Consider the following 25,262-nt stretch of genomic DNA (forward strand, 5'->3'; position numbering starts at 1 on the left):
CAGAGCTGCGTAACTTTCCCCCTGTCACTCTGTGGCTGCAGAAAGGGAGAAAAAAGAAAAATGTGAGGGCTCTCCCGCCTCTTCAGCGTCGCCCCTTTCAATCAGTAAATTTCAGTATGCTGTCCATCCCAATGGGGATTATAGAAGGAAAGACCTTGGGCGAAATTCTCCGTGGCGGGAAGCGGTGTTATTTCCGCTCCCAGGTTTTTGAATTCTCCCGCCGGTCATAAACCGGCGTTGTGCAAATCCCGCCGGCAGCCTGTGAAACAGCTGGCGCCGGCGGGATTTCATTTTTTAAAAACTTACCTCAAATCTCCGGCCCGGATGGGCCGAAGTCCCGCCACTGGGAGGCCTTCTCCCGCCGCCGAGGTTTAAACCACCTCTGGAACGGGCGGGCTCAGCGGCGCCGAGCAGGCCCCCGGGGTCCTGGGGGGGCGGGGGGGCGATCGGACCGGGGGGTGCCCCCACGTAGGCCTGGGCCCGCGATCGGGTCCCCCCGCTCACTCCGCGGGGCAGTGCCGTGGGGGCACTCTTTCTCCTTCCGCCCGCCACGGCCTCCGCCATGGCGGACGCGGAGGAGAACCCCGCATCTGCGCATGCGCCGGCAGTGACGTCATCGGCCAGCTGCCGCTGAGTCACTGCCGGCGCATGCGCTGACCGCCGAAAGCCTTTCGCCAGCCCCGCTTCCGACCTGCGCCGGGTGTTTGCGCCAGTCTTCTGGTGCAAACTGCTCCGGCGCGTGGCTGGCCCCCAAAGGGGGGAGAATTCCCCACCTTTGGGGAGGCGCGACCCCTGAGTGGTTGGCGCCACTCCCCTACGACCCGGCACCCTCCGTCACGCCGGGTAGGGGAGAATCCAGCCCCTTTTGTGGGGCCTTTTCATTTACAGCTATTTCTTTATCCAGTGTGAGAGCTACTGTGCAATGCAAACATTTTGGACAAGGTGTATACATAAAAACAAAATGAAATGAAACACTGTGCACAGTTGCTTTAACTGTAAAATAGCCTCCAAAGTATTGCTCAAGATTCCACGTGGTCTATCAGTTAATGGATGGGTTTCTTGAAAACAGCTTTCTTGTCAGTATACTTGCTCTGACTTTCTAATACCCCTTCTGACTCAAAAATCAAGCCAATCTTTGCTGACCTCAAATCAGTAAATTGATGCATTGCGAATCGTGCGACGCGCCCCAACGCCGGTCTGCCGATTCTCCGAAGAGCGGATGGGCCATTCTCCGTCCGGGATGGGCCAAGCAGCCGCGCAGAAAATTCGAGTCCCGCCGGCGGGTGTCCACGTGTGCTCTTACCCAGCGGGACCTCGGCGTGCATGCATCCGGGTGGGCGGCCTGGTGGGTGGGGGGGGAGGGTCCAACCCCGGGTGGGGGGGGGGGGGTGGGCTCTGCTGTGGCCTGGCCCGCGATCAGGGCCTACCAATCAGCGGGCCGCTTCCCGGGCTGGCGGCCTCTTTGCTTCGCGCCGGCCCCTCTAGCCCTATGCCATGTTACGTCGGGGCTGGCACGGAGAAGGAAGGCCACTGCGCATGCGGCATTGGCGCCGGTCCCACTGCGCATGCGCAGACCCGCAGCGGCCATCTGATGCCGGCATCGGCAGCTGGAGCGCTGTGGGTCGCTCCAGTGCCATGCTGGGCCCCTAATGGGGTCAGAATCGCTGCTCTTGAGGGCATGTTGGCGCCGTCATGAAACGCGGGCAGGCATTTACAACAGCATCAACACTTGCCAAGAAGCCGACCACTGTGAACAAGGGACTGCAGCATATTTCTAAGATTGAGCAATATCTGGTGTTTATTCTGTGACCTACATATTTAAAAACTAGTACTTACATTATATGACAATGAACAAGGTTGAAATGTCTGTGAGTACTTTACACTTTTCTGGAAATCTGTGAGTAATGTAAGAAAATGAGGCAGGCCATTCTACACCAGTAATTGGTAGATAGCATGGGATAAACAACCAAATCATCGATTTATTGGAGGTGTTGGGTGAGTTCAGAACGTTAGCAGGATTCAAAGAGAGCTCTCTCTGCTCTTCTTCACATACCAGCACTAAATCTTCCTCTGAACCACTGGAGCACGTAAATGGGACCTCAGTTAATTATTGCAGGTGACACCTCCAATAATGCAGCACTGAAGCACTGCAGCTCTTGAAGGCTTAGTTGACATATGTTGAGGTTCATTCATTTTATCACGGTTGGAATTCAACACATGATAACATGGCCAAGTATCCAACTTGACCGATGCCATCCATAATCGCTTTTGTCCTGTGACTTAGTAGAATTCAGATCAATGTTTCAAGCAAAGCTTTCATTACCCCCCAAGTCAATGTTATTTTTAATGGGCGAGCTCATGGAGGCCAGGATGCAAGTGCTCACCAGCTCATTCAGAATTTGCAATTTCACAAATGTTTTTGCAACTAATGCTTGCCTTCATTGGCCAGGGCATTGAGTATAAGAATTGGCAAGTCATGTTGCAGCTGGGGGCGACCTGATAGAGGTCTACAAAATTATGAGGGGTATAGACAGAGTGGATAGTCAGAGGCTTTTTCCCAGGGTAGAGGCCAATTACTAGGGGGCATAGGTTTAAGGTGCGAGGGGCAAGGTTTAGAGGAGATGTACGAGGCAAGTTTTTTTACACAGAGGGTAGTGGGTGCCTGGAACTCACTGCCGGAGGAGGTGGTGGAAGCAGGGACAATAGTGACATTTAAGGGGCATCTTGACCAATACATGAATAGGATGGGAATAGAGGGATACGGACCCAGGAAGTGTAGAAGATTTAGTTTAGATGGGCAGCATGGTCGGCACAGGCTTGGAAGGCCGGAGGGCCTGTTCCTGTGCTGTACTTTTCTTTGTTCTTGTTCTACTGCATTTGGCTGGAAAGGAACCATGATAGCGCTTTGTCTGAGATTGAAATGCTGTACTTATCCACTAATCTCTTCCAATTACCATTTCAACACAAGTAATCCAAAAAAGGAAATGGGAACAGATCCTCTCCGATAGACATAATCCAGTAAGAGCTTATATCGTTACTGATTATCGTTAATTCATCTATTTTTCAAAGTATTTTATTCCCCTCTTCCAATTTTCCCATTTCCTCTCTGGAAGATACTGTCTCTTTTGTTGTGGGGCGATTCCGCAGGTATTGGATAAGCTCCAGAACCCTTCACTTACAGGTTTAGCAAGCAACTGTCAAGAATCATAGCAGCTTGACAAACTTATCATGGCGTTCGTATGGGGGGGGTAAAAATGCTAGGATCCCAAAGAAGGTCCTACAAAAAACAAAATCCAGGGGGGGGGGGCTAGCCCTCCCGAATCTACAATTCTACCACTGGGCGGCAACAGCCGAGCGAGTAAGGGGATGGATCCAGGAGCCAGAAGCCGAGTGGGTGCGTGCGGAGGAGGCCTCCTGCATGGGAACCTCCCTCCGGGCCCTCGCCACGGCAGCACTCCATCCCCACCCAAAAAACACTCCAGCAGCCCAGTGGTGACAGCCACCCTCCAATCCTGGAACCAACTGTGGCAGCAATTTGGGCCTGTACAAAATGTCGGACAAAGCTCCCATCTGCAACAACCATAGGTTCAAACCAGCACTGACTGATGCCACCTTCAAAGGTGGGGGCAGGACGGGGGGGGACACTGACAGTCAGGGACCTATACACGGATGACAGGATCGCAACACTGGACGAACTGACAGAGAAATTTCAGCTAGCTGGGGGGAACAAGCTACGGTACCTGCAGCTCAAAAACTTCCTAAGGAAGGAGACAAGGACTACCCAAAACCGCCACGACAGACACTACTGGAAGACCTACTGGACGCAAGTATCCTAGAGAAAGGGAACTGTAGTGACATGTATGACCGACTGGTAGATAGGGACGACACCGTACTGGACGCAACAAGAAGGAAATGGGAGGACGACCTGGGGATGGAGATAGGGTGGGGACTCTGGAGCGAAGCACTGCATAGGGTCAACTCCACCTCCACGTGCGCAAGGCTCAGCCTGACGCAACTAAAAGTGGTACATAGAGCCCACTTAACGAGAAACCGCATGAGTAGGTTCTTCCCGGAGGTGGAGGACAGATGTGAGCGGTGCCAAAGAGGCCCGGCCAACCACGCCCACATGTTCTGGTCTTGCCCCAGACTTGTGGAGTACTGGACAGCCTTCTTCAAGGCTATGTCCAAAGTGGTGGGGGTGAGGGTGGAGCCATGCCCAATAGTGGCGGTCTTCGGGGTTTCAGACCAGCCAGATCTATTCCTGGGGAGGAGGGCGGACGCCCTTGCCTTTGCCTCCCTGATCGCCCGCCGTAGAATCCTGTTTGGCTGGCGGTCAGCAGCACCCGCCCAGAGCTGCAGACTGGCTGTCCGACCTCTCAGAATCTCTCCAAATGGAGAAAATCAAATTCACCATCCGAGGGTCGGACGACGGCTTCCACAGAACGTGGGAGCCATTCATGCAACTGTTCCGGGACTTGTTTGTGGCCAACGTACAAGAGGAAGAATAGTCGGGTGGCCAAGAATCAGGGGAAAATGGACGGGAATCGGGGAAGGTAGCCGGGGGGAAGGGGGGGGGTGGGTGGGTTACGGGCTCGTTATGGGGGTTTGATGGCAAGCCAAGGCCCAAAACCAAAATATAAATAAATGCCTATAAACATGTGCCTCGGCCATATTGGGGAATGTAAAATATGTATGCTGGCTAAAGGGGGCGGCCACAATTGTTGTTATGAAGATGCTTACCTGTAAATATTCATGTTAAATTTTTGTGTTTTCTTTTTTTTTTCTCTCTAATAATTTGTAATTTGTCATATATAAAATATGAAAACACAATAAAAAACATTTATAAAAAAAAAAAGAATCATAGGAGCTTCTAGGCTTCGCTTCCCTGGTGGCCCGGAGATGGATTTTACTGGGATGGAGGGACTCGGATCCCCCGAAGTCGGGGGTTTGGGTTAATGACATGGCGGGGTTTCTCAGGCTTGAGAAAATTAAATTTGCCTTGATTGGCTCGTTACAGGGGTTCGCTCACAGGTGGAAGCCGTTCATCGACTTCTTCAAGAAAAATTAAACTGTCTGCTGGGTGGGGGGGGGAGGAATGGAAGTGACAAATAAGGGTAGAAAACCAACGGTGCGAGGGCCAGGAAAGGGCTGGTGGTGTATTTTTATAAGCCCCATATTGGTTAGGGTTCGTCTTCAGGGGGGGGGGGGGGGGGGGGGGGGGGGGGTGACGATTATTTCCGTGTGGGTTTTGTCTCTGTTAGATGTTGTTGTTGAAAAGTGTTAAAATTATTAATTCCTCCATAAAATATTTTCAAAATAAAAAGAATCATAGGAGCTTCACATGTGAGACTGACTCTGTCCTTGCTCTCCACATTCACACTAATGATATAAGACCACAAGACATAGGAGCAAAATTAGGCCATTCAGTCCATAGATTCTGCTCCGCCATTCAATCATGGCTGATATTTTCTCATCCCCATTCTCCTGCCTTCTCCCCATAACCCCTGATCCCCTGGCCCAGTAGCAATGAAACCAATTACAAGACCTCAGTCCCTGCCCTGGTCAAAATCAGCTTGCATAGAACAGAACAAGGGTTCGGTGGTCTAGATCGTTTGGTTAAGCACTGGGTCATTCTTTTAGCAACTGACTCATGAAGGCATAGATCGGTCACTAATTTAAAAGTATTTTCTAAAATGCTGGGAAATGTTCCGGTTTTATCAGGTCTAACTGCAAGCAGCATAACATTAAAACAATGACCAAGTATTGCACCATTCCATTTAATTTGCACTACCGATTCCCTTGTTAGCATCTTCCTTTCAAATGCAGCAGATGTTTGAAACCTGCTTTTAAAGTTCGATATGTGGACTGCCATAATATACAACCTGGTGTTGTAAGACTTCTTACTGTGCCATAATATAAATAAACTTATTATGTACAAATTCTTGTTTTACACAAACGTTGCAACATGAGCCCAGGTTCTTCACCAAAATTCTCAGTAATAAAAGAGCAGATCTCGGATCGAGGGAAAGCCAGGGACTTTAGCTCATTTGTTTGGATTTCACTAATATCATGTCATGTCATGAATCAAAATCATGTCATTAAAATATTGGCTCAATAAGCTCAACTGAAGACATATAATGTCCTTTCAGCAAAACCAACCACATTGAATTTAGGAAGAGTACTTACGTCTATGCGGAGGCACCAGTATATCCAAAATCTTCTGAGACAGATTTGGCCAAACAGCTGTTATTTCCTTCCGAAGCTCCGCATCAGATTGCTGTTGGTATGCTCCTCCTACAGGAGAAGGCAAGCACAGTCAGACTCTGCTCTTGCTCCAGTCTGCCTGCAAATTGTTGTTCTGCACCCATTCTGATCTACATCCTGGCAAACGGCATTTGTACTTTTGTTCACTATGTGTGTGAAAATGAAATGAAAATCGCTTATTGTCACAAGTAGGCTTCAAATGAGGTTACTGTGAAAAGCCCCTAGTCGCCACATTCCGGCGCCTGTCCGAGGAGGCTGGTACGGAGACTGTGAGACTAACTGAAAAGGCCGAACCCCTGGAGGTTAACACTACAAAACAGCTTGCCATGCCAATGTTTTTGTCCAGTCATTAGATATCTATCCCGACAGTGCAAAAATAATTCATACAAGCAGATCAATAGGAGATAAATTGTGACTCTACATATTTGGCTTAGAAACAAAATTAGGTGAGGTAAATAGATACCCTGAAAATCAAAAGTACTTCTTCACAATGCAAGAATGTCCATGATAAAAGTAAACACAGAAGGACAAATTGAAGCAAATGATCAAAAAGAAATGGATGATAGTGAAAGAGCATGCATGCCTCATTAATGTGGAAGTATAACTGTGCTCCCTACAAATGGTCATCTGGGAAAGATCCTCCTCCTCAGACGGCGGGCGGGATTCTCTGATCCTGAGGCTGTGCTGACGCTCTCGTCAACGCTGTTGTGTTTCTCGATGGCGTCAATATGGCCTCAGGAGCAGAGATTCTGACCCCTGCAGAGGGCCAGCCTGGCAATGGAGCAACCCATGCCACTCCAACTGCCGATCCCCAGCGTCAGATGGGCACCGCGGATCTGTACATGCGCAGTGGGATGAGCGGCAACGCGTGCATGCGCAGTGGGACCGGCGCAATTGCCGCGCATGCGCCGTGGCTCCTTTCTCCGCGCCGTCCCCGATGCAACATGGCATAGGGCTACAGAGGTCGGCGCAGAACAAAAGAGGCCCCCAGCCCGAGAGGCCAGCCTGCCAATCGGTGGGGGCCCCATAGAGCGGGCCCCGTAGAGTGGCCCATAACCGAACATGCGCCAATGGCGCCGATTCTCCGCTATCTGAGAATCGGCGGACCGGCGTCAGGGTGCTGTGTCGCGATCCGCACCAGTCCCGGCGATTCTCCGGCCCGGCCCCGGGATGAGAGAATCCTGCCCATAATGTTATAAAAGTCATTGTAGGAATCAACATAAAATATATCGTGTCATGAAGTTGCCTAGCAACAGCAGTAAAATGAATTTAACACAGCATAATATGATGAGAGCTGCCCAGAAACACTTATCTATTGATCACATCCCACTTTCTGGTGGCCCTAAATTATCTGCCTATAGACAGCAGTCCCCAGTATTCAAAAGACTGGATGAGATATGTCTCTTCCAGTAATGAGATTAAAAGGCACTTTAGATAAGAATCAGTCGAGCATACATTATGAATAGAAACAGTTTACTCAGGCGGTTGGGAAGCTCAATGAAGTGTGCATATGATAATGTATAGAGACAAGGGGCGGGATTTTCCGACCCCCTGCCGGGTCGGATAATCCCGGGGCGGGGGGAGCATGAATCCTGCCCTGCCCCTCTGATGCCGGCTGCCGTATTCTCCTCCGCCGGTTTTCGGGCGGGGGCGGGATTTACGCCATGTTGGTGGCGGCCCCCCCCCCCCGGCAATGCTCCAGTCCCCGATAGGCCGAGCGGCTGTCAGTTCCTGGCCGGCGTGAAATGGACATGGTCCCACACGGCGGGACCTGGCTGGTAGGCCATCTCGTGGAGTCCTCGGCGGGGGGCGCGGGGTATCCGGCCTCGGTGGGGGGGACCACGGAGGCCTGGTCCGCGATCAGCGGGCGGGCCTGTATCATAGGGCACTCCTACCTTCCACGCCAGCCTCTGTAGGGCTCCGCCATCGCCGGCGCGGAGAACCCCCATATCAGCGTATGAGGTAGACAATGTTGGCCGAGTCGCAGAGTATGATACACTGCAGGACAGGATGTCCCGAAGCGTGGTATATTGGTGAGACCATGCAGATGCTGCGACAACGAATGAACGGACATCGCGCAACAATCGCCAGGCAGGAATGTTCCCTTCCAGTCGGGGAATTGTTCAGCAGTCAAGGGCATTCAGCCTCTGATCTCCGGGTAAGCGTTCTTCAAGGCGGCCTTCAGGACGCGCGACAACGCAGAATCACCGAGCAGAAACTTATAGCCAAGTTCCACATACATGAGTACGGCCTGAACCGGGACCTTGGATTCATGTCACATTACATTCACCCCCCACCACCTGGCCTGGCCTTGCGAAATCCTACCAACTCTCCTGGTTTGAGACAATTCACACCTCTTTAACCTGGGATTACCCTTCTCTCTGGATCTGTAAAGACTTAATGACCTGCAAATGCTCACATTCAAAGCATTGTCTTGCATCTTTGACTTTGTCTATATATATGTTTCTGGAGTCTACCTCTTCATTCACCTGAGGAAGGAGCAGTGCTCCGAAAGCTAGTGATTTGAAACAAACCTGTTGGACTTGAACCTGGTGTTGTAAGATTTCTTACTGTGCTCACCCCAGTCCATCGCTGGCCTCTCCACATCATGGCTACCTTTAAAACAGAGATGAGGAGGAATTTCCTCAGCCTGAGGGTGGTGAATCTGTGGAAATCTTTGCCGCAGAAGGTTGTGGAGGCCAAATCACCGAGTGTCTTTAAGGCAGAGATGGGTAGGTTCTTGATTAATAAGGGGATCAGGGGTTGTGGGGAGAAGGCAGGAGAGTGGGGATGAGAAAGTATCAGCCATGATTGAATGGCAGAGCAGATTCAATGAGCCGAGTGGCCTAATTCTGCTCCATGTCTATGGTCTTATGGTCTGTTATTACTACAAGACAATAACTTCTACTAGCATTCACAAAATACTGAAAGCAGCATTTGATTATTTGATGCATCTTACAGAATTTCTCTTGCATATAGTGATACAATTTTTGGACTTAAAAGGAACTTGTGTTACTGAAAAGAACACAAATGAGGTAGACATAGTTATTACACCAAAGGTTTGACAAGTGAGTCACAGCTACTCAAACAAAGGGTGCGATTTAACTAAAAAAGAAACCAGAGTCCGTTCTGGGTTCTCTAACGGTACTCTTTTTCGGCCCCTGCTGGGGCCGAGGCTGCACTGCACCGCCTACATTGGACTGAGGAGCTCCGACGAGCGGATTCCCGTTGAGAATCCCGGGGGAGATCTCTCCCAAGATGAATTTCTCTGGCGGGAAGCGGCTGGCTTCGCTCTGAAGTTGTTAGAAGACAGAGAAGCACATACATAATAACTGAAAAGGAATAAGAAATATTTACTGGATTTTGCCAACTTGCTTTAAATCCATTTTGCAGTTACCACTTTTTCCATTTATTCTCCAGACAACTCATAGCTCAATCAGAGCATTACCCTCTATAATCATGAACCAGAACGCACTACATGAAATGGTCGTGAAGACAGATTCAACTGTAACTTTCAAAAGGTGAAAATTGCAGCGCTACAGAGTAAGATCCAGGAAGCAGAATCATTGGATAGTTCTTTTAAACAGTTACATACACATGATAGGCAGAATGATCTCCTTCTGTTCTGTCTGATTCTGTTATACACAATGGTCACAATTCTCCAGCCGTTCTGCTGGCAGCAGGGCTCTCTGCTCCTGCTGGCAATGTTACTGGTCTACTAATCCAGAGGCCTAGAAATGTGTTCTGGGAAAACGGGAGTTCGATCTCACCATGGCAGCTGGATGAATTCAAGTTCAAATTCAAATTAATAAAAAGGAAAATCTGGAATTCAAAGCCAGCCTCAGTAACGTGATCATGAAACTATCATTGATGGTCGCAAAAAAACCCTTCTGGTTCAATGATATCCTTTAGGGAAGGGAATCTACCATCCTTGTCCACCTGGCCTACATGTCACAAGTAGGCTTCAAATGAAGTTACTGTGAAAAGCCCCTAGTCGCCACATTCCGGCGCCTGTTCAGGGTGGCTGGTAAGGGAATTGAACCGTGCTGCTGGCCTGCCTTGGTCGGTTTTCAAAGCCAGCGATTTAGCCCTGTGCTAAACCAGCCCATGACATGCAACGTGGTTGACTCTTAACTGCCCTCCGATGACTAGCCAACCATTCGATTCAAGGGCAATTAGGGGTGGGCAGAAAATGGTGGGGCTGCAAGCGAAGCTCACATCCCATAAAAGAATAAAGAAAAGAAGCTCTATGCCATCCAAGCTAAAGCAGCCACTTGATTGGCACCTCATCATCACTTTAAACATTCGCAGACACACTGGCACATAGTGGCAGCAGTAAACACCATCTACAAGATGCAACGCAGCAACTCATCAAGAGTCCTTGGACAGCACCTTCCAAATCAGTGACCTCTACCACCCAGAAGGACAAGGGCAACAGATACATTGTAAGCCTACCATACTGCAAGTTCTCCTCCAAGTCACGCACCATCCTGACTTGAAATCTATTATTATGCCTTCATTGTGAATGGGTCAAAATCCTGGAATTCTCTCCTTAGCAGCTCTGCAGGTGTACCATCACCATATGGACGGGTCAAGATGGTGGCTCACCACCACTTTCTCAAGGACACTTGGGCATGGGTAATAAATGCTGCCCTTGCTTACAATGATGACATTCCATGAACAAATTAAAAAAAAAACTCTTGCTGGATAGAGTGATGCACATGTACGCATGTTCAAATTGAACACCAGCAGTTCTTACAGAAGAACACAAAAATGCAAGGGAATGCAGTGAGTGTGAATTATCCTCACTTTTACAGCAGTGCTGAAGGCCACCCACTAAAATTATAGTGCTGATTTTTCCAAGTAAATTGTCAGAACTGAGCTTCTTGAAATTTCCATTGGGATTGTGTCAATGTGTGTAAATGTCTAACAAACATATCAGCATTGTGATCACTTACTTTGGTTATGTGATGTCACCACTTTTAGCCTCAGTAGTTTATGCAGCATACTCAAGAATGACTGTTGGAAATGCTTACATGGGCAGCACAGTGGCGCAGTGGGTTAGCCCTGCAGCCTCACGGCGCCGAGGTCCCAGGTTCGATCCCGGCTCTGGGTCACTGTCCGTGTGGAGTTTGCACATTCTCCCCGTGTTTACGTGGGTTTCGCCCCCACAACCCAAAAGATGTGCAGGCTAGGTGGATTTGCCACATTAAAATTGCCCCTTAATTGGAAAAAATGAATTGGGTACTCTAAATTTAAAAAAAAGGAAATGTATACATATATTGAAAAATTGAATTTCAAAGTAAGTATTTCTATAACGTAATAGGTTCCAGGCTCAATCTAAAGAAATCCACTGTGAATTACATCACCTACCAGAAGTATACTGTCACTACAGTTCTGTTCCAGTCCAAATAACATTGAAAGACTGATTGACAAGTTGAACAGCCAAAGAAAAGAGATGTCCATCAGTATCTTACATTCCTGAACAGTTACAGCAAGTGGGGTTGATCACATCAGTGCCCAGACTGAGCGAGCACTGGCTGTACTGGTAACACAAGATGGCTTTGAATCAATTGTGTGTGTGGGCCGGGGGGGGGGGGGGGGGGGGGGGGGGGGGGGGGGGGGGGGGGGGGGGGGGGGGGGGAGCGGGCACAGAAAAAGATGTGTTTCAGTTAACATAATGCAAACTGTCAAGGAGATAGACTCAAAAATAGCCCACACTTATTGTTTCAGTGTGTGATTATTACTGGTGTCACTGACAATCATTAAAAGAAGAAATGGATCCCACATCTCCCGGGTAGCATGCCACACTCATGTAGTGAGGACACTGACATAATTATGGTCAGCCATACAATAAAAGCTACAATAGCCATTCATTCCAATTCGTGAAAATAGGCTTTTAGATTGCATTGACTTGGATTTGGGTCACCTTCAATTCATGTGAACCGAATGCAAATTGCAAACTACAACATGGACAGCACAAAAAACAACTGTGGGATGGAAATCCGATAGACACCACTGAAGGAAGATGATGTGTTCACCTGTAAATCGCAAGCAAAGCAGAGCTGGGTGACCAGACGAACTGGTCAACGGAATGTGGACAACTCAAGATGATGAGCATCTTCAGATCGCAATGGTAAAGAAAACCCAAAGAGAGACCAAAGGAAAAGCTTCTGGTCCACTTATAAGCATGAACATGTTATTTTAATGGACATTGGTGTACATGTACCTAACCTGATGGATCAAATGTGTGTGTGGGGGAGGGCACAGAAAGAGATGTGTTTCAGCTAAGATAATGCAAATTGTCATGTAGATTGACTCAAAAATAGCCCACTCTTATTGTACTGTGAGACAAACTTAGTAGAGAGAAAGTTAATTGCCTTTGGACAGCTAAGTTACTTTTTTTAAAAAAATATTTTATTGGAGGAATTTTCAAAATACGTAACAAAGAAGAAACAAAAAATAACTGTGGCAGTAGTGAACATGCACAACATGCCAGAAATAGCACCCCCCCCCCCCCCCCCCCCCCCCCCCGCTCCCCAGGGAGGACAGCACAGTGGCACAGTAGTTAGCACTACTGCCTCATGGCGCCGAGGAACCGGGTTTGATCCAGTCCCCAGGTCACTGTTTCTCCCCGTGTCTGCGTGGGTCTCACTCCCACAACCCAAAGATGTGCCAGGTAGGTAGATAGGCCATGCTAAATTGCCCCTTAATTGGGAAAAAGTAAAAAAAAAAAAAAAATCTCTCCGCTGCCCCTCCTTTTTTAAACTTTTTACCCAGATCCCCAACCCAAACAGAAAATGAAACCCCCACACCCCACCCACCGGCTAACGGTTCAATACTCCTTAAAGAAGTCAATGAACAGCTTCCACCGGGCAGTGAACCCCTCCTCTGCATCCCCCTCCTCTGCATCCCCAATGGTGAACTTGATTTTCTCTAAGTACAGGCACTTTGCCAAATGGTTCACAATGGCAGGAAGTCCTGCCTCAGCGAGCTGATAGCCAATCCGATGTTCAGCAATGCCATGGAGGAGTGATGACCACTGCTGGGAGAACAGGAAGGCCCCAAATGAGACAGCCACTCAAGTCAGATACCAGGGTAAGTGGGGGAATTTTTGCTGGGGCTGGTTTAGCACAATGGGCTAAATCGCTGGCTTGTAATGCAGAACACAGCCAACAGCGCTGGCTCAATTCCCGTACCAGCCTCCCCGAACAGGTGCCGGGATGTGGCTTTTCACAGTAACTTCATTGAAGCCTACTCGTGACAATAAGTGATTAGTATTATTATTAATACACCAGCTTCAAATGCAATGCCCTCAATAAATCAGATGTATAGTGTGACTCTGAAGAACCCAATTAAGATTATCGCAAATACGTTCTGACTTTTAAAACAATCGAACAATCGATTAAAAAATGTAATTTGAGAAGTCCTTTCAGAATCCCAGAATGGTTACAGCGCAAGAGGCAGCCATTCAACATCTTGAGTCTGTGCTGGCTATCTGGAGGATCAGTCCACCTAGTGCGACTTGCCCGCCTTCTCCCCATAGCCCTGCACATTCACTACACTGGAACCGAATATCAAGCATTGCATAGAATGGATGGCTGACCTATAATTGCCCACTAGTACCACCCCCTGAGAATTTCTCCCTTCTTCTTTGTGAGATAGTGTTAACACACACTTCGCACAGACCTCACGCCTATTTGACGAGATTACACTTTACAAAATCCTTGACAGAAGTATTGTCAACATTCTCAGAAAATTCCACAGGTACAGTCGGAATCCTTCCTTGTTGCACACCCAGTTCTGTTCACTGATTACCATTATTTACATCAGCAATGGCAAGCAACTTTTAATTTCTCTGACAGATTTTGAAATAATATGTTCAGCTAGTGCTTTTTAAAATGTGTCAACACATTGCTTAAAGTTTGTATCAAAATGGGGGTGAAACCATCGCATGTTATATCAATGCCATCACTATTTGCTCATGCTCTCCTGGTGACTAAATGTTGGAGTCATAAACTCACAGGTACAAATTAAATAAATGGTTAAGATGTCATATTTGCCCCATATTTTAAAAAATCCATTGTCATTTTTGCAGAGGGAGGGGAATGAAGTAAAATAAAGTAATTTAAGAATAATTCAAACTGCGTTCTGAAACTTAAAAATATTCCATGTAAGACTTATGTCTGCCTGTTTTTATATTCTATTAGTTTTATACATGTAGCCTTTTGTTTTCTTCAGGACTCTTTACATTGACCAGACTGCAGAGGTTAGTGTTCGATAGTCAACAGCTTTTTCTGATTTGTGGCTAATCCCTTTTCACTTAAACAGCAAGCTCCACAGTTGTGATTTTATCATTCTGTGTGATAATAATGTGGCACGGGCATATTGAGTCTGCACGCAGCCATCAGCTTTTTCAATCTTTACTCTGCTGTGGCAGGTGTCAGTGACTGCTCCATCTATAGATGATAAGTAAAGCTTGCTCAAGTGCTGCATCAAAGCCAAAGGAGTTAATGGCCACTTTTGGCCTTACTCTATCTGATATGTATTATCAATTTTGAAACATGTCGCTGGGCCCTTTTAGTTAACTGTCACCACGTAACAAAGTCTACTTGTGTTGCTTTTGGAGGTTGTCTTCTTTCTCTGGTTTCTCAATTGGTGAGCAATCGTCAGAGCGTCAACATGAAAATGAAGAAAATTCCAAATCCGGTGTTTTAACTTCTGACAACAGCCCACACCCTCTGACCTCAAAAATAGTCCAGCCATCAGTGCCAGTGGGAGATAAGCAAAGGAATCCTAATTAAAAAGCTTCCCTCACAATTAGATGTAGAATACAATATAGATTCAAAAGAAGGAAACAGAGCCCTTTATTCTCTGGTAAGATCAATTACACTGCAATAAACTTACAACTCCGGAAAAGAGTGCAAATAAATTTGTAATGTTTTCAGATATTTTGTACTCTGATATTTCAATAATTTCGATCATATAAATATCAATAGTTGCTAAATGTTATATAATTTTTGATAGGCTTATCACAGACGCAGGCAATCTGCACGATAAATTCATATATTGAAATCAATGTTCTCACAAACAAAGAGCACTCGGCATTTTTCCCTGTGGCTTAACTGAGGAACTTTCAGAGTTTCACTACGTGAATCTTACAACTCTGTGTTTTGTATCATTCTTTTTTAATTGTATGGATTTGAACAAAAACGCATTGCAAGTCAAAAACACACACCGCAGTTTATCACTTCAGAATTTTGAACTATTTTCCTCCGTTCAATGACGTCAGTGAAAAATACAATACAGTCCACTTACGTCGATGCGGCGTTATCTGCTTGCTCAAAATTATCATCTAATAACTGGAATTAATGGACATAAATAAAACAGTATGGGAACAAATTTGAATTGAGTAACTCTGACCTCAAAAGCAGAAAACAAAGCTTTTTTAGCTTGCTGCCTTTCTGGAGAAAGGTATGCCTCAGATAACCGGGGAGACAAATCAAAGCTGGATGTGTTGTAGCCTGCAGATTACAGCAACAGATCCTCACAAAGTTAACATGCAGCTGGTGCCTTACCCTGCGTCAGTTAAAGGGAGCAATTTATAAATATCAGGGAGTTCACGTCGTGAGCACTGCTGGCCCATTGTGGTGTGCACAAAGGTACAAAGGTCATAGAGGAACTCAGCAATAGGACCTACATCAATAATTGCAGGTTGCACCTGCAGAGGCTTAATTTTATAGACATATTCAAATAGTTGCTTCACTTGCTTTGCACATTTTTCTTCCTAGCTCTATTTTCTAGTCTTGCCAAGCCAACACCCTACCATGCCAACTAGTATAATAATAATAATATTTATTGTCACAAGTAGGCTTACATTAACACTGCAATGAAGTTACTGTGAAAAGCCCCGAGTCACCACATTCCGGCACCTGTTCGGATACACAGAGGGAGAATTCAGAACATCCAATTCACCTAACAGCACATCTTTCGGGACTTGTGGGAGGAAACCGGAGCACCAACCACAGGGAGAACTTGCAGACTCCGCACAGACAGTGACGCAAGCCGGGAATCGAAGCTGTGAAACAACAGTGCTACCCGCTGAGCTACCGTGCCCCCACACTTCTCACATTCTTACTTCTCACATTCAAACAAATTTATTTATCGCCAAACCCAAAAATCAATGCGTTGTGACTTAATTCTTCACACACATATGAGCATGAGTTATTTTCAGTCATTGAAAACTATCCAGTCTCTAATCTGCTTCCTCGAACTTAACTAGATTCTTATGCGTTACCAAGATCCTTTGCAGACTGACGAATAGGACGTTGAAGCTTTTGGATATGTGGAAGTTACATAAAGATACTGGGCGCGATTCTCCGCAAATGCGGCGAGTCGTAAAGGCTGCTGTAAAACTGGCCGTGTTTCACAGCAGCCTCCGCGCCCCCTCCCGGGACCCGATTCTTCCCCCCGAGCGGGGCTAGCAGCGCGGCCCCGTGAAGCACGGCATCGCGGGCTTAGCGACGGTCGCCAAGCCCGCGTGCCAAGCGGCACGGCGGCTGACGCGCACGATGACGTCAGCCACGCATGCGCGGGTTGGACGGCTCCAACCCGCGCATGCGCGGATGACATCACCACGCATATGCATCAAACCCGCGCATGCGCGGGCCGTCATGCCCCTCAGCTGCCCCGCGGACTGATCCTGCGGGGCGGCGGTGGAACAAATAGTGCGCGGGTATCGGACCCGCTGCCCGCGATCGGTGCCCACTGATCGCAGGCCCATGCCACCCTTGGCACGGCCGTGGTGCGGCCGTGCCAATCGGTGCCATGGTTGTCCGGGATGGCACTTTGCGGCCGTTTTCACGAACGGTGAGAGCAGGTGTGATTGCGTTCGTGAAAACGGCCGTAAAGGCCTGGGAACTCGGCCCATCGGCCTGGGGAGAATCGCTGTTCGCCGTAAAAAACGGCGAGCAGTGATTCGTGTCGTGGGGCGGCCGTGGGGGGAGAGAATAGCGGGAGAGCGGGAAAAATGTCGGGAAGGCCCTCCCGCGGAGAATCGCGCCCACTGACTTTTGTAGGTCAACATTTGTAATGACTTTTATTAATTGCTTTGTCTCTCATTGCCCATACCACAATGCAAATGAGACATGCAGTTCAATAAGCCCAATGCTTTATTGCATCAGATAACCACCGCAGCAAGAGTAAACATGTAACTTTCCTGAAAAAATAAGAATATAATTTAATTGATGTGAATAGAGATTAGAAGAATGAACAATAGGCATAAAACCTGTTAAATCTCTGCCATGTCTGACAAAAGCTCATTGCCTGACACTTACAAAACAGAATGGTGTCTGTGGTAGCATGTCCCCTTGAAGGAGATGGGCTTGACAGACCATATGACTGACTCAGGGCCAATCAACATAGGAGCGTGCAAACACTGTCCAATAGGGTGTTTGCGCAGGGATCTGGGTGCAGGACACCGGTGCAGTGTGGATCTCGGAGCCAAAGTGACTAGACCTGTTATATTATGTTCTGTGCCAGTTCTATTACAGTACTTTGCCTTTCATCAGTAAACCACTTGTTTACTACTGGAAGCCTCCAGGGTATTGTCTCAAGCCACCACAGTGTCCCATTTTGGTTTCAAAGCAGAGTGCCTGAGAATCAATGGAAGGGAGCAGATCCAGAGATTTTTTTCAACTTTTAAAAGCAAGGTATGTTTAATGGCTGAGCTGTCAGTCAATTTAAACCACAGCATAAAACAAGATAGGACATTTTCCTATTTTTAATGCATTGTTGCACTTTAGACATTTGGAAAAGTATTGTAATGCATCACAACATAAGACGGCGCTGGTCAATATTAAGGTCAACTTTCCCTTGCAGGACAGATCCGGGTTGGCACGGTGGCACAATGGTTAGCACTGCCACCTCACAGTGCCAGGAACCCAGGTTCAATTCCGGCCTTGGGTGACTGTCTGTGTGGAGTTTTCATCTTCTCCCTGTGTCTGCAAGGAGTATTTTGGTTTCCTCCCATAGTCCAAAGATGTGCAGTTAGGTGGATTGTTCATGCTAAGATTTCCCCTTAGTGTCCCAAGATGTGCAACCTATGTGGGGTTACGGGGTAGAGGACGGCACGGTAGCACAGTGGTTAGCACAGTTGCTTCATAGCTCCAGGGTCTATGTTCGATTCCCGGCTTGGGTCACTGTCTGTGTAAAGTCTGCATGTTCTCCCAGTATCTGTGTGGGTTTCCTCTGGGTGCTCTGGTTTCCTCCCGCAGTCCAAAGATGTGCAAGTTAGGTGGGTTGGCCATGCTAAATTGCCTTTAATGTCCAAAAACAAAGGTTATGTGGGTTTCTGGGTTTGGGTGATAGAGTGGAGGTGTGGGCTTAGTTAGGGTGCTCTTTCCAAGAGCTGGTGCAGACTCATTAGGCCGAATGGCCTCCTTCTGCACTGTAAATTCTATGCCTATGATAAGGCAAGAAGGTGGGCCCAGGTAGGGTGCTCTGTCTGAGGGTCAATGCCGGCTCGATGGGCCAAATGGCCTCCCTCTGCACTATAGGAATTCTATGGATTCAATGATGAATCACTGCATGGAAACCACATCTACATTACAGTGCAGCATCTAATAGTGACACTTGAAGCTGTCAAAACAGAATATTCCCAGCTTCTAAACAGACGTCTCTCAGTGGTCACAAACTCTCCAGGTAGCTGCATTTTTTAGGATGTACAATATGCCACACTACAATAGTGTGCAGGAGTAAATGCAATTTTCCTGAGGTCCTCACAATGGCGACCCCAACCTCGGAAGAGTTGAGTGTGCGTTTTTGACCCAAGGCCTTCCCAATCTTCCAAAAGTCCCCATGGAAATGGGGTGGCATCAGGAAGGCACAGGAAAATTGCTTTCCACACAAATAAACTAAGTCCAGCAGTATTTCACCCGATTTGCACGTCCACTGGGAGAAGAAAAAATCTCGCTCCATGTGTTGTACTAATAACTGTACCCTCTGTGCTTGACTGGTGTCACACGAGGGTGAGTTAGGATCATTACCGTTGCAACCTGATGTCCTTTAGGGAAGGAAATCTGCTGTCCTTACCTAGTCTGGCCTATATGTGACTTCAGACCCACAGCAATGTGGTTGACTCTTAATTGCCTCTTTAAGGGCAATTAGGGAAGGACAATAAATGCTGGCACAGCCTCCAATGCCCACGTCCCATGAACAAATCAAAAAGCCTCCCAAGGTAAGTGCCTCCACTCTGATGTATAAATCTTTCATAAACTTCTGCACTAAGTCATCACCATGGCGGAGGCAGAAGAGACCCCCTCCCCTGCGCATGCGCCGGGATGACGACAGCAGTCGCTGACGCTCCTGCGCATGCATGGACTTACTCCGGCCGGTGAACTCCTTTCGGCCCAGCTGGTGTGGCGCCAAAGGTCGTTCACGCCAGCCGGTGGAGCACCAACCACTCCGGCATGGGCCTAGTCCCTCAATGTGAGGGCTTGGCCCCTTAAGGTGCAGAGACATTCGCACCTTTGGGGCGGTCCGACGCCGGAGTGGTTCATGCCACTCCAACACGCCGACCCCCTGCCCCGCCGGGTAGTGGAGAATCCCGGCCAAGTTATCCATAGAACCACAGAATCCCTACAGTGCAGAATGAGGCCATTTGGCCCATTGAGTCTGCACTGACCCTCTGAAATAGCACCCTACCTAGGCCCACTCCCCCGCCCAATAGCTGTAACCCCACCTAGCCTGCACATCCCTGGACATGAAGGGGCAATTTAACATGGTCAATCTACCTAACCTGCACATCTTTGGACTGTGGGAGGAAACTGGAGCATCTGGAGGAAACCCACACAGACATCCGGAGAAAGTGTAAACTCCATCCTGACAGTCATCCAAGGCCACAATTTAACCTGGGTCCCTGGCACTGTGAGGCAGCAGTGCTAATTACTGTGCCACCATACTGCCCCAGGAGGAGGCTATTCGGCTTTGGAGTCTTCACTGACCCTCTGAAAGTACCCTACCTAGGCCCACCTCACTCCCCCTTTTTTCATAATTCCACCTAACCTGTACATTTTTGGACTACGGGAGGAAACTGGAGCACCCAGAGGAACTCACGCAGACAGGGAGAGAATGTGAAAACTCCACAGTCAGTCACCCAAGGCCTGGCTCTGTGAGGCCTTAAGAAAAATACCAGGAGAAACCCCATATGGCAGATGAATTGGTTCATATCAGTCTAATAAAAATAGAGATTTCTTTTCAAAAATATCTGACTTGTTGGGCTGAACCTTTGGGCTACATGATTGTGGAAATGACTGGAAATGTGCCTTGACCCCTGTTGTCTTTAAACCTGACCCAGAAGTAACTTCATTTGAAGCCTACTTGTGACAATAAGTGATTTTCATTTCATTTCATTTTTCATTTCAGAAGGAATTTCAGCCCCATCTTCTGCCTTCCTCCATTAAAAGTATATATCTGCTTAAAACTATCCTGAATAATATTTTTAAAAGAGAATGAAATTTAATGAGAAGGCATTAATGATGGAAATGATTTATAATATGCATTCTAACATTGCAAATATATGCACTGTAACAGAGCAGCAAAGTTATCTATTTGAACACTTGGAAAGGTGTACCAACAACAAAACATTTTGAGGTAATTCTCCCAGTTGATATTCAATGCCCTCAATTCTACTACACGGGTAACTTGCAAGAGGCTGGTATGGCCTGTCCACTCACCTCCAGCAATTTTGATGTCGAGGGCTGTTCTAATCAATGCCATCAAAGTAGATGTGAAATGCACAGAGCCATCTTCAGCAATCGGCATGTTCATTCTTACAAGCCGCTGTGAGCAAATAGCAACAAGGACACCGGGGTTAGTGGGGATTTCTGCATTGAGCACAAATGACAGACAACTCAAGTGGCAAGCTGCACTTTTAACTTTGTTAACTCTTTATCTGCTGAGGCAAACTGGTGTCAAATCTGAAACCATCTTTACTGATAAAGATATGCAGATGTCAGAGAGCTAGGAAAATCATACAGATCCAATTTCCCCTTTTGTACAGGGGATGCTTAGAAAACATAAAAAATAATTTTAAAAAAAATATTGTTTTGGTTTAATCTGGGATTTTTCTCTTTGCACGTTATATTCAGGAAGAATTTTTAAAAAGTAAATCGAAATTTCAACCACAGATATGACTGATTTTGTGGCCTTAGTTTGATTGCTGGTAATCATTGCGCTTGTTGCAATTCTTGCTTTGAATCTTTCAAGTGGCTGAATAGGACAAAAGGGAATACTATTCAAAATCACCACGCAGCAATATAATATAGCCATCATTTTCTGTGTTTAAAATGTGTTTTAATAAGGTGCCTGAAATTCAGGACACAGCAATCAGAAGGCTGGCTCACAAATTCTGCAAACACGGGGCTGTACGTGCTCTGATGCTGGCGCCTCAGTCAGCAGACCAGGAGTTAACACAAGTCAGCATTCTTTAGTCTGAACACAACATGATGCAACAAACAACTTACTGAAATAGAGTCAGTGTGAATCCATTCGAGAGCAAGAGAAGTGAGTGACAGAGAAAGAGAGAACGGCATAGCAATGAGCAGACAGATGGAGAGTTCCCCAATAGAGCAGAAACAGGCATAGACTCGCATGCAATTCAAAGAGACTAGCAATTTAGTACATGCTGGAAAGCAATGGCACATGAACTGTACAGGGATTTGTCCTGCTGTTCTGAAGAGAAACTGTTGAAGACCTGACAGATCGATACACAATTATAGAAGAAAAAGAGAACAAACTTTAGAGCTACAATTGAATTTTCTTTGAATTAAAAAAAAAGCAGATTCAAATTTGTGCCAGACAATAAGATTTAAAGCAAGATCTTTTTGCGAACAGGAAGAGGACAGAGAAGTAAAGTAAAGAAAACAATGGAATGTTCAATACAAATTGTAAATAAATCTAAAATACTGTCACTATATATAGTACAAACTAGATACAATTACAATGTTCCACTGCACATCTACAAGTTCTAAACTAAATATTGTGCTGTTATATTTAGTAACTGTAGTAACTGTAAATAAGTAACTAAATTTATTCACATATAATTCAACTCTGATGGTAATGAATGGATATTGCATGCATTATCAAGTAAAAAATCTTCATGGTTGATTTATCTTAAACTTTTGAATCTTTTGTTGTTGTGCTTATGTGAAAATTGAGATCAATCTTTCTATGTCTCTCTCTCTACCTGTACCGGTCTCTAATTATATCCCAAATCTCTTGAATTCTATCGTTTCCTTGCTGATTGCTGCCTCCGCCCCATTCTTTCTGCTTCAGCCTTTCTCTAAGTGTCGTTCTAATGTTTTCAATTATTCGCTTTACCTCCCTTTTACACTTCCTGAGATGACTCCTAATTCAGAAATATGTGTGTTTGAGTGGATCTTGATTGGTTGTAAATAAACAAAGCAGACAATTACACATTCATTTGGTTGATTTTTGAGGAGTCACACAGCCAATGAAAATGCAAAGAAAAAGCAACTGAGACATGAAAGAAAAAGTGGCTTGCGACACGACAACCTGACCAGACACAAACGGCAACAGACAAATAAGTCTTCCACACCCCTCCACTTAATTAGTTCAGATTAACCTATACTGTAAAAACATGAACATTTAAGCAGAATGTACGTCTCTCACTAACTCTGACTCCAGTATTTATTTTAAGGAGCACAGAATTTCTGCACTGCACTCCACTGCTGGAACTCATGCACCATCTGAACTGTTATAGTAGAGAATGGGGATCATTGTTGGAAAGTCTTGCGGTGCTAACATATTTTCATTTGTTGAACTGATTTCTGTAGCTGCAAGATATCGAGCATTAGCTCTTCAATTACACCTTAAGAGTGTAAATGGGTTGCCTCCATTAACAAGACACAAGTTCAAAGGATTAAGGAGGCTCACAAACAATACATCTAAAAAAATAAAATAATTTAGAGTACCCAATTCTTTTTTTTCAATCAAGGGACAATTTAGTGTGGCCAATCCACGCACCCTGCACATCTTTGGGTTGGGGGGGGGACCCACTCAAACATGGAGAGAATGTGCAAACTGCACACGGACAGTAACCCAGGGCCTGGTTCGAACCTGGGACCTCGGTGCCGTGAGGCAGTGGTGCTAACCACCGGGCCACCGTGTTGCCCTCACAAATAGCACTGAGGAGAAACAAAATTCATTTTTTACTCCAGGATTTATAGATTAAGACTTGAAACTGAATAGAAGTTTTTTTTTAAACCTTTGGGAGTAGCTGTAGCAAGTAATTGAACCCCTTGTACTAATAATCACTCTCAATTAACTCCAAGCAAACGTTTCAACTCTCATAAAACATAACTGGGACAAAAATATGTTGAGAATGTGGCTTCCAAATACAAAATGGAACAGTGTGAACAACAGTTACTTAAATATAATAGCAAACACAGGAAAACACAGAGTTGGATTTTACACGTAAGGTAGTTTTGTGTATACTTGATTTATATGCTACCTTGTAGGCGATTCTTGCAGGACATTTCTTTCCCAGGCCTAAAGGTGGACACATGTGTCTCAGCATCTCATACATGTCATTGTAAGTGATGCGCCCACTTTGGAGAAGAAGTGAGGCAAAAATCAATTTTTTAAAAAAATAGAAAAGGGGAACAACAACAAAGGAAAAGAAACACAGAAATCCAGGTTAATTAGATTTCAAAATGGCGGTGCAAGATTTTCCAGTGCAGTACAAGCTTTGCATGGGGAATGTGTCGTCTTGCACCGAAATCTAGACTCTCTAATCCCTGTTTCAATATGGAATGATTGACAGTTTAGTAAATGGCAAAAAGATGGATGCAAACATGATAGCTTTCTTTTATCGAACAGACTTCGGGTCGGCATGCCAAAAAATCAGCTAGCAAACTCATAAAAGCTAAACATTGGGTTGAATGGAAGAAGATGGTCAAAGTCAATCATTCCTGTTCAGATGCAGACAGTCAAGGCTTTTTTTTTTGGATATTCTACATATCAGTTTAATTTCAAACCTTATAGGCCAACCTATGTGGGCAGTTCTTCCCTAAGCCAAGAGGTGGCAAGATAATACGCAACAATTTGTACATTTCCTTATAATGAATCCGGTAACTGGAAAAAGAATTTCACAAGTTAGAAGATGAGCGCTACAAATTAATTTATGAAACAAGGCTTCATATCAGTGAATTGATTGGTTCACTTAAACCAAAAGGGACAACACAGTACATGCAGAAACGATTGATTCCTAAGCAAAAGAAATAAAGAAAAATACTTCTAAATGGGACACAGCAGAAAAACGTCCAATATCATTAAGAAAATCTATTTCCCTCGTCAGGTTGCACTTGCAAAGGTAAGCATATGTATTTTAAATAATTTATGGATGTTATAAACTAAGCACTTCAAGTGTTCTCCCTCATATTCTATGGTTGAATTCGTTTTTTTTTCCCAAATGTTTGCACAAATATGCAGTGGAAATAACAGTTTTAACTTCAAAAAACCGAACGTTTATACCATTGGATAGGTTGCTGCATCAGATCTATATAATCTGTAATTTATTTTGCAGATGGGCTGAATAAAACACCATCTCCTTAAGTATCTCTTGCTTTCAGGATTTTGACTTGGGTATCAAAGGAATAGAAATTGAGGTGTTTATCTGGACACTTCACTCCATGGGAATATTTTTCACGTGCAAAAAAAAAATACTTTGTGAACTAATTATTGATTGAAAACCCCAGACAGTTCATGAGGAAAACTATACTTACATTTGAACCTCAAGGAAATAATGAGAGTGACTATCACAAACACCGCATTGACAATGACATTGCAAACATATTCAACAAGCAATCCATACATACAGCTTTGACTTTAAATGCTCAACATATTCAAAACTAAACCAAAATGAGCCCATAATGAATACAATTGAGCATCATAGCATTCTTTAAATTATTGGCCTG

General features: G+C 45.8%; 1 protein-coding gene across 13 annotated transcripts in view; it reads right to left on the bottom strand.

Annotated features, from left to right (window-relative positions):
- Positions 1-25,262, bottom strand: part of cacna1ba (calcium channel, voltage-dependent, N type, alpha 1B subunit, a) — a 739,085-nt gene that overhangs the window by 26,923 nt on the left and 686,900 nt on the right. For 9 of the 13 annotated variants that reach the window (XM_038781850.1, XM_038781861.1, XM_038781856.1 and 6 more), the window contains 3 exons: positions 23,798-23,894; positions 21,000-21,105; positions 6,187-6,294 (listed from right to left, as the gene is read on the bottom strand). In XM_038781850.1, the coding sequence (XP_038637778.1) occupies positions 6,187-6,294; positions 21,000-21,105; positions 23,798-23,894 (311 nt within the window). Of the gene's footprint in view, positions 1-6,186; positions 6,295-20,999; positions 21,106-23,797; positions 23,895-24,323; positions 24,421-25,262 lie in introns of all 13 variants that reach the window. The other 4 variants (XM_038781863.1, XM_038781862.1, XM_038781853.1 and 1 more) reach the window with 1 other exon arrangement.

The sequence above is a fragment of the Scyliorhinus canicula genome, chromosome 21 (genome assembly GCF_902713615.1).
Source record: "Scyliorhinus canicula chromosome 21, sScyCan1.1, whole genome shotgun sequence".
Classification (NCBI taxonomy): domain Eukaryota; kingdom Metazoa; phylum Chordata; class Chondrichthyes; order Carcharhiniformes; family Scyliorhinidae; genus Scyliorhinus; species Scyliorhinus canicula.